Raw genomic sequence first — 14,068 nt, 5'->3', positions numbered from 1 at the left:
TACCTATCACTCACTTGCCAGATTCTGTTCTCTGGATGCTCATTGAGATGACATTTGAACATAGTCCAGTTTTTCCCAGTGGGGAGGTGTGATACCAAACCAGTAGGAGAAGTGGCATTCTCAGCTCCAGCAGACACAGCGGTGTCACCCAGTTTGTAGTGATCTGTTGAACAGCAAACCTGTCATGTAAGGGACAGTCAAAAAATTATGAGGCAGGTGTTTAACACTGCAGTATTTAATATGCCATGAGAATACAAGCTAATCATGGAAGGCTTGTCTAGATGTCTGTATTCCTTTGGCTCCTGAGGTATTTTGTAGATGCTGACGGCCAGTGTGAACTTTAAATCCATTTATTGCGTATGTTTACATATGCAGCGAAACCATTTGCCATATAATTTAACTACACAGAGTGAATTGTTGACCATGAGCTGATTTGACCTTTTCAGATCTAATCAAGAAATCTGAAATATTATTTTAGCCTGTCAGCTCCAGTAATATGCTGTAAGATTATCTGGATCTAACTGAAAATGTCAAATGTGCTCTAATATGCAACTCATCAAAGTTACAATGCAGGAACCAGTTAAGAGTATAAATCTGCAACATCTGTGGTGCATCTCAATTCCCTGGGTGAGTTGTTCTGCCATCGATACAAGCTAGCTAAAAACGTGGATTGAAACCAATTCTTTGGAGAAATGTACATGTGAGATGTACAGCCACCTAAATATAAAATGAACTTGAAAGAGGGGTGGTAACTGCAGGTTAGAATACTGCTGGAAAAAACAGGGCCCAGCATGAATACTCCTGCTCTAGGGAATGTCTTGCTAGCTTTAGTGTGTGGCACTGTAAGATTAGTGGTCTCATGTAACCTCAGAATTTTCCTTTTTCATTTTAATAATTTGCTGCTTGTGAAGATTTGCTGCTCTTTTGAATAATAATCCATTATATAAGCTGAGGTATCCTTATCAATCTTATTGCACTTAGTAGTAAAAATTTTCATAGTCTTGTGCATTTCACAGAAAATCAACTTCTATATTTTAAGGTGTTCTAAAAACAAACACAAGCAGATTATTTAATGATGTTTAATTTCTTTTTCTCACCTTTGAAACTTCTGTTCTTGGTATTTTATAAGATACTCAGATCCAGGATAAATCTGCCTTTAATATTTATTTATCAAGCACGAGATCAATTGTTTAATGGTATGATTTCTGGGTGATGAATTTAAATTTGGATTAAAGTGGCTAGGTATAATGAGAAACAACTTTGTATCATAAGAAAATGGTATTTTGTTAGGTAAAGAATCTATCAAAATTGTTTAGCCTTGAAACACTTGTTACACTAAAATTGAGTTGATTTTTATCTGATTGTGGGTTCATGCAATTTGACGTGCTATTACCTGAACTGCTACTATTAGTAAAATGTTGTTGGAAGTAGAATTAAAATGAACTATGGGAAGCATTGCTGAACCGATAACTTTGCATTGAAAGCAGTGTGTTTTAAAGGATCCACGTAACACTATTTGAACTGTTCTTACGAGGCAATGCTGCCCTCCCCTGGTATGCTGCGAAGAGCTGGAATTTTTATCCCACTCCGAGCCAGTTCTAGAACTTCCCGTTGAGGAGAAATTGATGGATTGGTGAAAACGGTGAGGTGAAAATGCTCTTAAACAGACCATTATATGTCTTCTCTTTTAAGAGAGAAAGAAAACTCCAAACAAACCATAAACCAGACATTTTTGCAATGCTTTTATGTATGCATGATGTAGATGAATGTACAAACAATATACATTGAATCTACTGTCAATACATGGTAGAGGGCTGAATTAAATTTGTGTGGCAATTTGGAGGATGGATTGAATACAAAATAAACAGATGTAAGGTGGTAGGAGGACCAAATACAAGAAACCTTCCTTTAACAGTATAGTTTTGTCTTGTAAACATGAAATCTCAAAACATTATATATATGTTCAGTTCTGCAAGAGAGAATTAAATGTGACCATGGCCAGCAGCTTGCATGGGAATAGGATCAGCTCTTGTGCAAATGAAGCTGTAGTAAAACTGTCATCTGCTTCCAGGGTCTCTTCATTACAAAAAAAAAATCACCACAAGCTCAGAAGTCTCTTCACTACACAGTCCTGAGAGTTAAGAAAGGTAGTCCAGGGAAATATTACTGTTGCGTGGTCTGTTCTTTAATGTATGTGCTCAGATGTCTGGTACTAGCTGCTGCTGGAGATAGAATATTGGGGTAGAAGGTTCTTTAGACTGTCCAGCTGTGGCTGTTACGTGTTAAATGTGTTGCTATTTACGTTAATTTTGTAATCCTTCCATTTCTGTCTGCTAGGCAATTTCACCATAGTCCAGATAGCAGAAGGAGATGAGCCTTGTTGCAAATACAGGAGTTTTAGTTCCCACATCTGACTCCAATAAAGTGTGTGGGGTGGGCTTTGCTTTTTTGTTTGTTTGCTTGTTTGTTTTTAAGGTATAAAATATCACTTTATGTTTAAGATTTTTCTAATTGCTGGGCAACTTGCAAACACGCAACCTTTATTTCCTGTGGCATACAACTTATGTTTTACTTGCTCCTTGTTCCTTTTAATGCATTGCAGATCACCTCACACTGGAGAAAACTGGAGAGTATGTTAAAACCTCTGGTTCACATATTTCTTCATGTCTTACATCTGAACAGATTGCCACATCTGGAGGGAGGTTTTTTTTCCCCCAGACTGGTTTGCTTGTGGATTTTGCTTGAGTGAGTCCTTGTCCACTACTTAGGGTCAAGTCACTTGGGAAATGTTTTAAGAACTGTAGAATATAATGACATTCCCAATCTGACTTGCTCTTCTCCAGTTACAGTTATATGTTGTAGTGGTGTTATTTTACTAAAACCTTTTACAGTAAGGTGTAGGAGTTGTTCTGTGTCTGTGGTGCCTGCCAATCCACAGAGCAGGTGTGGACTATTCTGATCTCGACTCCAACTGGTAAGTCACCTGTGACTGTGGCAGACAGAACCTGGAAATCCCAATGGTCTTTCACAGGCTGTTGTTTCTAAAGTGACATTGCTGGCAGCAAAACAGCAATTTGCCTCCATGCACATCAGCAAGTAAGCTACAATAATCAATCCTTTTGGGAGCAAGCTGTAAAACCACTGCAAGTATGGCTCCAAAGTAATTAAAGGTTGAGCTAAATCAACAGATAAGATGCCTTTCCCTTTGTGACACACTGCCACAATAAAACCAGTTTTATATGTTCTTTTTTGTTCGATCAGTATTTTGCCAGTGCAGCATCCCAGTTCAGCTCATCAAATGGTTCATGTGAATGGCAGTGGTTTCACTCCTTGACCTTGAATGAATGTATGAGGTCTAGAACTGTGTAACAGTTTTCTTTCTTCTCCATAACTTTTGCAGGTATTGGGGCTGCTGGTGTGGACTCTGATTGCTGGAACAGAATACTTTCTATATCCAGCCTTCGGCTGGGTGATGTTTGTAGCTGTGTTTTACTGGGTTCTCACTGTCTTCTTTCTGATCATCTACATGACAATGACCTACACCAGGATCCCCCAGGTGCCATGGACCATGGTGGTAAATACACCCATTCTTTGTGGTTTCAGGTTTGCTGGGTTTTGAAGAGAATAAAATATCAGTGCATTCTACATTTAACCAATTCTACTTGTACTCTAAATATTGGTGCATTCTATGTGTATATTTAACCAACTCATACTCTAAATATTGGTGCATTCTATGTGTATATTTAACCAATTCTACTTGTACTCTTTGCAGATTTTTCCCTAATTACTGTGTGGCTGCATACCAGCAGTGTTTAACTTTCATACTACCCAGACACTTTCAAAACACTTTTTTTGTGATGTTTCACCATTTTGTTCAGTGGTTGATGTAGTGACTTTATTTTTTATGTGTGTGTGACTGCTACTTATGCACAGTGACCTCTTTTTCTCTCTGTAGTGGTTACATCCCATGAAGAATGAGTCTGTTGCTGCCTCTGAGCTAACAGACCTGGCCATATGGCTTAAACAGCAGAAATCCCTACTGGAATCAACACCATGTATTAGAAGCAGGACTTGGGCTCTTAAAACATGAGTCTTCCTCTGCTAAAGTTAAAGCAAGGATAGTTCAGAGGTAGCAACACTCTGACAATCCATTTGTAGTCTGCTGTGAAAATGGTGCTGAAAATTACATATATATAAAACTTGTACCATGTAATTCTTTGCTTTGAGCTCAAGAGTTAAAGCAAATCAGATAAACAGCAACTAATTACAGAAAAATTTCACAGGCATTTAAAATGTAGATCCAGTTTTTATGGTTTGAGCAAACCTGGCCAGCTCTAACTCTCAACAGTATATTTTTACCTCATTTGCATAACAGTCTGGTCTTCAGGATAGTAGATCCTAAAAGTCATTGTCATTTCAGCCAACTGGCTGTTTGTGACCCATCTAAGAATCACTATAAATTTTATCTTTGCATTTGTTGGATACAGTGAGAAACGGTTCTTTTTTTTTTTTAACAGCTAAATATTATTGATTAGAATTCTGTTATTTTTATGATGAAATGTATTTGACTTCTATGTTGCTAACAGCTTGTTATCAGCTATATTGTGGATGTGACTAAAATTGAATTCTAGAATACTCTTCTCTTTTAGTGTTCCCATTTGCTGCTGCAATAAATAGCCAACTATAGCAATTACTAATAAGAGCAACCAGGATTATGTTCAGATAGCTTCTCTATTTTCAAGTTTCATAACCAGCAATTACCATTAAGGCTGTAACACTGCTATAGAATGTTGGATTATTTCAATTACAGCAGTAATGTGTCTGGGTACATTTAAAGGTGTGGGTTTTTTTTTTTTCACCATTGCATTACATGTAAGTAAAGTACATTCAAAGGGAAAGCATCTTTATATCCATTTGAATAAAGCTTTGGTCATTACCCTTCTTTCATCAGTTGAATACTATTACAAGACAACTGCACCTAAATGAGTTGCCCCTGATCCATGTAGTAGACAAACTGAATATTTGATTTGTTTCTATTTCATATTGAGTGTATTTCTTGCTCTGAGTTCCAAAAATATTGTAGATGTACATAAATATAAGCCCAAAAGGTAGTCTCCTTTTATATAAAGGGTCATATGAAGAGAAAATAAATACAAAATAAGTAAAAAATGCTTGCATTACAGCTTGTTTTACCCTAAGGTATTAAAAGAGCTTTTGGGAACAGCTCTTGAATTGGTCCTCTGCTGCTCCTGTATGGCCAAGAGGAAAGCTGAGTCTCTTTTCAGAGAGGTGCTTTTAATATCTTTGTTGGAAAGAGCACAACACACACCTTTTTGAGTGAGTTTACACCCACCTTTACCCAATTCTCTGAAGAATCCTGAATTTCAGTATCTGCCATTTATTGCTCTGCCTCCTTAGGCGACAGTTAGCTCAAACTGTTCCTATTGTATGCAGTATCCAAAATTACATCTGGGCATCTCTGTCATAAATTCACTTTTTGCAGGTTAAGCACATTACCAAATTGCTTAAGATGCAGTTACTTTTACTGCAAATTAACCCAAATGACATGCTTCAAAACCGACTCTCCTTCATAGTGCAAGTTTTTTTGCTAAAACAATCAATGGAAGCTTTTAAAATCTGGTGAATTTGAATTTAAGAAGCAGATGGTAATTTAGCATTAACCATTTGGTTTGAGTAATATATTGGCAGTAAAGGCCCAATCAGCTTGCACTGCATTCCATCTTCCCCAACAGTGTTATTTCCCAGAGCAGCACTTCTCAGAAATTATGTGCTTTTTTCTTTTCTGCATGACAAGATATTGCAGGGATTTGTAGCTTTCCAGGGTAATTGAGTCTTTTTGGAATGGGAAATCTGAAAATAACAACAAATACTCTAGGTAATCAAATTTGGAGTTTCTAAATCAATGCCTTACAGAAGTTCACTACAACCTGCCAATTGTTGGCATCTCATCCTGAAGTTGAGAGTTTGATATGTTATTGCTGTAATGCCCAGATGAAACAAGGGCTGAGATCTGTGGATACACATAGCACCTTTTATTAGACAAACTGATATTGATGAGATGAACCCCCACTCATTTGTGAGTGTGTGAATCAAATCTCAAGGGCCAGTGCTTGGACTCCATCTGAGTGCTGAGGCACTGCCCAGTCCAGTTCCCTGCAGAAGGGTAACTGGGTATTTTCCACTGTTCCTTCTAAAGTCTCTTCTTGAGTTGCAGCCTCTTTTAGATTTTGTCGAAGTTGGAGAAGTGAATTAAATTATGAGTATAAATTCCTAGCACCCACTGGGTCACACGGTGTGAATTAGCAAGTTGGAGCTGCACCAGTGTGGCACAATTTAGATGACTAGAACAGCAGAGTTAAAGGTTATATTTGTGTGACACTCTGGAGTGCAAAATTGGGGTCAGAAGCTGAAGGGAGCTGATTATGTACGTTAGGACCAGGTCTATATTGGGTTATCAATTCCTGCAATTGTAACTAAATGCAAAGCATGTCACAGGCATTCCACTTAAACATGGCACCAAATTTGTATGCCTCAGACAAGTAGTAGAGGGGATTTGACTTTTTTTTAATAAGATTGATATTTGACTTTTTTTAATAAGAAGAAATTTCCATGATCGAGTAGTGAGAAAGTAAAGGACAAAATATTAAAATCATGTACCTTAAAAAAACCCTCATGCATTTTTCTCTTTCATCTTCTTAGACATCTGTTCTCTCTTCTATTCCTGTTCTTTCTCACATGCAAAAACCAAACAAACTTTTTGTTTGCTCTCTGTAGTGTTATGTGAGGTCATTGTCATCTACTTTTCTTCTTTCTTAGTAATAAATAGAAGTACCCTGAGACATTAACTTTGCCCCTTGAAAGAGAAAACACAGCATCTGCCATGGGTCTTGATGACCAATGTAGTCCATTCAGACTGTTCTCCTCCTTGTATTTACCTGTTTCTTTCTCTTCTTAAAAACAGGCAGAAGGGAAAGGTACTGAGAAGGAAAAAAAAAGTCACCCACTTTATCTCCTTCAGTAGTGTAGAAAACAAGGTTTTGGAAGCTTTGTAAATATTCTCTGTATGCCATGAGTTAGTGATTCCTATCTTTGTGTAGATTAGAAATGTGATCAAAGTGCAGTTTCATATTGTTTCCTTTTTTTTGTTGTTTTTATCATGTAGTGTCATATCCTTACTGCCTAACCATTAGATTGCATTAACCAAACTGAGTCCTTATTTTCGCTGCTGGAAAATCACAGCACACCAACTTTAGGACCTTTCTGGATTTAGTGTGATGGAGAGAACAGTTTGTCCAAAATACGGTTCAATGTTTATGCATCTTCAAAGCAGTTAAATTTTAATCTTACAGATAGAAACATGGAAGAAGGCAAAAATAGATAAGAATAACATTTCTAGTGTACACTGCATGTGTTTGGTGTATTTCAGAAGTGAGTTTTGTAATGTTGGAAAACAAGTGCCTGTGCATATTAATGACGTATGTTTGTCTTTTCAACAGGGCCTGTGTTTTAATGGAAGTGCCTTTGTTTTGTATCTCATTGCTGCCATTGTAGATGCATCTTCAGTTACCAAAGATCTGGATAATCACAATTACAACAGCTGGGCAGCTTCTTCAGTGAGTTCATTTTTTGTTTAAATCACAGTTCTACGTCCAATAAATGTATAGCAAATGAAGGCTCGTTAGAAGTGTGGGTTGAAGTTGCAGGTGTTGTGCATTTTGAAAAGCTGCAGAGTGATACAGGTCACACACAAAACCTATAAGTAACTGCAATTTAGTTCATTGTCTTTCGAGGTGATTAGAAATTCCACCAGGAGATGACAGTCACATCAGAAAAGGCAGTAATTTCTTTAGGATCACACTGATTTCCTCCTTCCTGCTCTCATTTATTACCAGCTCTCTGGCTGAGGTCAGAGCCTGCACATCAGATCAGACAAAAAAGATTGTGTGATCATCAGGTCACCTCAATGCACTTGGACAGCTTCAGAAGCAGTTTAAACTAACTCAGCAAACTTTGCATACTTATGGATAAGATGCATTCAGCTTTCTGTGGGCTGAGCCACTGTCCACATTGCCCACACAGCACCTTGAGGAAAGCCCTGGAATGCTATTGCTGTTTCCACAATGATCTTCCTGTTACAGCTTCAACTTTTGATAGTGTCTTTCCTTTGAGTTGCAAGGGCAAGGCATGAAAAATCACGTAACGTGATGAAATCACTAATTTGTCTGACATTACTATCTTAGTACTCAGATTTAGAAATCCAAAACAGTCAAAGTGGATGAAAAATAACTTCAAAACAAAAAAGGAACAGTAAAAGAACTTTTTTCAGGTTGTAGCAACAGGAGTCATATTCAATTGTATACAGGAATTCCAAATTATTGAGTGTTCATGCTTCTGCAGTTGTCTTCCTGCCTCTTCACAAATCCCGTCTGAAGCTTATTTCATATGGCCATGAACACAGGAACTTGAACACCTACTCTGTTTTTGTCCTGGGAATTGAATCATTAAATCCCTGTCATTTCAGTGGTGTTCAGGGTCCTCTCCTCTGTGCAGTTTGTAACTACAGATCTGTTACTCAGCCACTGCAGCTGACAGGAACTTGCTTGGTCCTAGATCAGTTTCCATGCTTATTCAGGTTTTATGCAAAATGTACGAATGTTCAGTGTCTCATGGGAGGTTTGGATTCTCTTCTAATACTTCCTAATAATGTTTATCTAACACAGTGCCTAAATAAACTATTAAATGTGGATTCTTGCTTTCAAAATCCATTAAGGGTTTCATGGATAGAGGATTTAGCAAATCATCTATCCCCAGTAGTCATTCTGTTAGAAAGATTTTAGATGGAGCTTTTATTTAATAACAAACAAAATAATTGGAAAAAGAAGAATGCTACAGTTTTTTATTGTAATAAGATTTTACATCATCATCTACAGGTTTTTTGGTGTTGCAGATTAAATGTGCATTAGGCAATGCTCACCAAGAGCCCTCTGTTGAAAGGCTTAGATTTACTGCCTGGATGAATGCTCAGCAGTGCCTTCCCATGCTAATGATGGCATATAAGCCAGGAACAACTGTAGAATCATAACGTATTTTGAAGCTGGAAGAGACTTCTTGGAGGTCATCTGGTCCATCTCTCTCCACTCCTACAGCAGGGATAACTCATAACAGGCTGCCAGGGCTTTGTCCACCTGAATTTGACTATTTCCAAATATGGCTATTCCACAATGCCTGTGTGCCTGTTTGATTACTCACACTGTGATTCTTTTTTTTTTTTTTCCTAGTATCTAATTGAAATTTCCTGTCCTGTAACTTGTGTTTGTTCCTTCTTGTCCTATCACTGCTCCCCTCTTAGAAAAGTGGTGTTAATCTTATTTGCAGTGACAGCTTTACTTGGTTCCTTTACTAGCACAAAACATTCTGGTATTGTCATGAAGACTGTGTTGAATATTGTCTGTTTTGAACAACACACAGTGATTAACAGGAGCTTAAGCACTAGTGCTGAATTGGACTTTATCAGTACAAGTGAAATAGATCTAGCCTGCTATAGAAAGCTTATTTTGTTATCAATTTCTGATGTGGCAGTAATATGACAGTGTGGCTGCTGTCACTGAGCAGTATCTTTATTCATCAGCAGAGGACCTCTGGAACAGGTAACCTAATCAGCAGTGCTGTTTGAGAACACGTCTGGCCCTGCATTTGAATCCAGGCTTTCCCTGTAAGCAAACAGAGGCACTGTGAGCCATGCTGAGGTACAGGCAGGTGTAGGCAATATCTGGAGACAGCAGCAGGGCAGGAGTGTTAGCTTGAGCTCACATTGTCCCACAGACAATTCCTCAGCCTCTAAAAGTAGCAAGTATTTAGATTGGTGGCAGTCCAATCTGTAAGATCCCTACTGAGGCAATATAAGGAGGAATTTATAAGAAAAGTTGAATATGTCATGTTTTGTCTGCTCAAGCCCATATTTCCATGCATAGTATAAGCTTACCTTTACACAGTGCTGACTGTGGTGGCCACACAAGTACAAGGAGGTGAGAGTGCCATTTTAGTCAGCTTGCTATTTTCCTTTTTCCCCAAGTCCCATAACTATTTTTTTTTCCTAGAAATGACAGTGCTCTCGATTATATGTATTTCCTAATCTACTTTTCCCCTCTCTCTACAGTTCTTTGCCTTCGTGGTTACCTCCTGCTATGGTGGAAATACATATTTTAGCTTTATATCCTGGCGATCACGAACTTTGCAGTAAATACTTTGTTAAAGTGAACTCTGTAGTGTAAAGTACCTTGAGAATTATTCACTTGTGATAAGAGCTTGGAAGAGGGGTGAGGTATTTTTGAACATTTCTCTTAGAAATGACACAATAGAAACCAAGATCAAATTATTATTTATATGATGTCATCTTTAGAGATATTTTTAACCTAACTTTGTACTATATAATAAAATTTCATACTGCTTCTTTTAAAATTAACATGGTATTTTTATTAGACATTGTATAGTTGTTACTACTAGACCTTTAATAAATCTTACTCAATGTGCCACATTTGGAAATGTAACTTTTAAATGTTACAGGTATACTTTTGATACTGAGTGCTACCAAAACTAAGATTGATATTGTATAATTATTATGTATGAAAAGTGATATTATGCAGAAAAAAAACACCTGCAAGTTTAAAAAAAAATAAATAAACGATCCAACTGTCCATGTTTTGTAAACTGGAGTAGAAGGTTGCTTTTTAAATTTCTTTTTCAGAGTATAATATTTACTACTAAGAATGTTGATGATCCTGTCAGTGTGCATATTCTAACAACGTCTCCCATCACGAGGTTGCTTTTGGAACCTGTTACTGTAGGTCTGAAGCTCAGGCCTGAAGCTGAAGATGTGTTGTGCCTGGAACACATTATCTTAACAGGTTTCTCAGATCCAACAGGCTCCAAAACATGGGCCCAGACAACACCCCCTCTAGTGCACGGTGCTTAACCTACTGAGGGTATCACAAATCTCTGGCTAAAGGTAACACTTCTTGTTTCTCAGCAGGCTTTGGTTGTTTGGCTTTTCTTCTCCTCAAATCAGGTCATTAATCTCTCTTATTAAAATCTGGGCTTCTAAATCCTATTAAGTGATACAAAGATTAAATCCACATAAGAATTGTCAAGACACCAGTGCTTACAAGCAAGGAATTTCCTCCCTCCTTTGCTGTCTACTGGCATCATCTGCAACTTGTTAGTTTACCAAATTAAGTTATTCAAATAACTTTGAATCAAGCAGAAGTATGACAGAATATGACTTTCAAAACAGATACCTTTGAAAATTACTTTCAAATACAAATTATCTAAGGATTTTTTCCAGGAATTATGTGGTGAGTGAAAGTTTTGATTATTTTATGATGTTATTTAAAGTTTTCCTCATTTAAAATGACTGAACCTTTTATTCTTGGATTAAGAAGATTTGGACTCCCTTCTAGTCTTCAAAAGCTTATTTGGTTGATAGTATATGGTAGTAGAGAATCCTTACTGCTTAAAAAAAACTTCTTTATTTCTCCTTGTAACTAAATGGTGTGTGGTTACTTACATATGTGCCTTGCAGAAGATTTATCAGCAGACAGCTAATTCCCTTCTTGCTCACGTGGTTTTCTTCTTGATTATCTGTTAGTCATAAGATTTCAGTGTAAGGGAAGCCAAGATATTATTTAAAAATCTGTACTTATGTGCAAATTACATTAGGCCTGCACAACATAGGTCAGACTGTCTGCTGCTTGCTAAATTTATCCAGTTGTGAGAATGAAGAATGGATACCAACTCTGCATTTTATCTACACAGATAAATTGTCATTAAAATCCCATATGCTCTTTTCCATCGCTGGGAGAAAAAAGAATCAAAGGCTTTGAAATGATCCAAGTGCCTACTGTTAAAGTGTGACTAGAAATATGGACAGAATTAAAATTTCATCAGTGATTACTCATCAGTAAAAAAGCTACAGTAGTAATAGAAATTATTTTTTAACTGATATTTGATGTATCTATTTCAAGTCCAAAGGACGGGACTGTGTTTGCACAAACATTTCAAGATTTTGTAGTAACTGCAGTGGTCTGGTCTAAACTCATAACCCAGACCTCATTTGTGGACAGAGATAGTAAGAGGGAGTAGAGCTAAGAAGAATTTCTGTTTCATCCAGTTTGCCTAAAACTGTCATGGCAACTGTGTGTTACATGTCAGAGTAAGCCCTTTAATGTAAGATAAAACCAGATAAGGAGTGATTCTGGCAAAATATCCATGTGCTGTCTGAAACTTCAGTGCTGACCCTCAAGGGAAGATTTGCAGAATGACTTCCAAATCTCTGAGTTGAATCCTTAATTCTGAATTTTAAAAAATACATATTAGACAAAAAACTGCTTTGTACTTGGCCTTGCTTTTTTTTCCTTCACAAACCATAACTGCCTTGCTCTTTCCTTTCAGAAAGATAATTATCTTACTTCCCGTGCTCTTTCTCATCTGTTTCATTTCTCATCTGTTACCCAGATACCAATTGTCTTGTTTTTCAAATGTTCTGAATATCTAGTTAAAATTGGAAGAATCAGCACAAGCTGAGTATTCCTTTTGGAATTTGCTCCTCCAGTTTCAGGCCTGAAGAAAGGCATAAGCACCCAAAAGGTTATCTTCCAGTTCACTAGTCTTAAATATTGATTTGCAAACTATGAGTTAATGCATTTGTATATTCTAATATTGATAAAGAAGATAAGCTAGCTGTGGTTTATCATATGACAATTAAAACAAGGTTTGTATCTGCTGTAGGTTAATACTTGTAAGATTGAAAGAAGCCTTAAAAGAACAACTGGTAAGTGATGAAGTCATTAGTGAAAATCTTAACACAGATATTAAGAAGAATACAAAAACTGCTAATGAACTTGTAAAATGAAGGTATTTGACTTATAAATGACTTGTTTCAGACAAACAGTCTCTGAAAAATCTAAATCACATACATAAAGGTACTCGATGTCAACTTATGGCCATTAATTTTCATTTATTAAGGAGTTGTCAGTACCTTTTTTCATCATCATACACAATGCACTTAACAAGACAAAGCAAATAGCATGAGAACTGTAATAAAAACTTCAAATGCAGTAGAGTTAGATTGATTTGACTTGACAGTGCTTCACAGAAGACGTCTGTATAGAAAACATATGTTATTCTACTTCTATTAATTTAAAGTTAATTCTGTTTCACTGGCCTGAATTCAGATGAGGAGGGCCCCAGTCACAGACACACTTTCAAAAGAAATAAAGAACTAAAGAAGCTGAACCAGCAGGTAAACCCCCCCATATTTCTAAATAGGAAGTGAAGAAGTTACTGGAACCTTCCTCCACAGGGCTTATAGAAACCTATAGCCATGCATGTTTCTGAATGGGAACTTGAAGGAGGGAAAAAAAGCAGCTATTTAAAAGTGGAACAAATGTGGGGTTTTTTTCTCAGCATCTTGCACTTTACTTTTGTGGCGGTAGCCAGTGTTGTAGCTTTGATATCTAATGACATGAGATAAAATGTGATGGGACAGGTAATACCTTTTATTGCAACCCACAAGATGGCTTAATTGAAGTTCAGAACTGTGTACTGCTTAATTTAGTAAGGACCATTGCCCCCATTGGCAAACCCATTTTGCTCAAGTAAATTGCTTACACTGGGGCCTTATGTGTGTTGGGGGTCATCTGGGCTTACAGGTCTTCCCTCTTAGGATAATTTTAATGCTGAAGGAACTCATTAAATACTAAATATGAACAGAATCTGCATCGTAACTGCAGAACGAAGCAGCAGAAGATGGGGTGAGTAAAAAGGTGGCACATGCCCAGCTCAGAGGCCCACAATTACCTCACTTGTCAGAAAGCAGAACAAGTTATTTTTAAACTTGAGGAAATATATAGCTTCCTTTGCTGTGTTTCGTTACTACCACTGTATGATTTAATTCGAACACTGGGCCTGAACCATCTGGACAGTCATTACAGTTTTACCTGCTGCTGCCCATTTAATGCAAACGTTTTTATCTTTTACGAGATGGAGAATC

General features: G+C 37.2%; 1 protein-coding gene across 2 annotated transcripts in view; it reads left to right on the top strand.

The window, feature by feature from the left end:
* CMTM8 (CKLF like MARVEL transmembrane domain containing 8) overlaps positions 1–10,728 on the top strand; it is a 34,869-nt gene extending 24,141 nt beyond the window's left edge. The window contains exons 2-4 of one of the 2 annotated variants that reach the window (XM_063408618.1): positions 3,401–3,574; positions 7,518–7,634; positions 10,178–10,728. In XM_063408618.1, coding sequence (XP_063264688.1) covers positions 3,401–3,574; positions 7,518–7,634; positions 10,178–10,261 — 375 coding nt within the window. In that variant the 3' untranslated portion in view covers positions 10,262–10,728. The remainder of the gene's footprint in view (positions 1–3,400; positions 3,575–7,517; positions 7,635–10,177) is intronic. The other variant, XM_063408627.1, reaches the window with a different exon arrangement.
* Positions 10,729–14,068: the final 3,340 nt, after the last annotated feature.

This window comes from Prinia subflava, chromosome 1, assembly GCF_021018805.1.
Source record: "Prinia subflava isolate CZ2003 ecotype Zambia chromosome 1, Cam_Psub_1.2, whole genome shotgun sequence".
Classification (NCBI taxonomy): Eukaryota; Metazoa; Chordata; class Aves; order Passeriformes; family Cisticolidae; genus Prinia; species Prinia subflava.
This window is presented reverse-complemented; position numbering and strand designations above follow the sequence as displayed.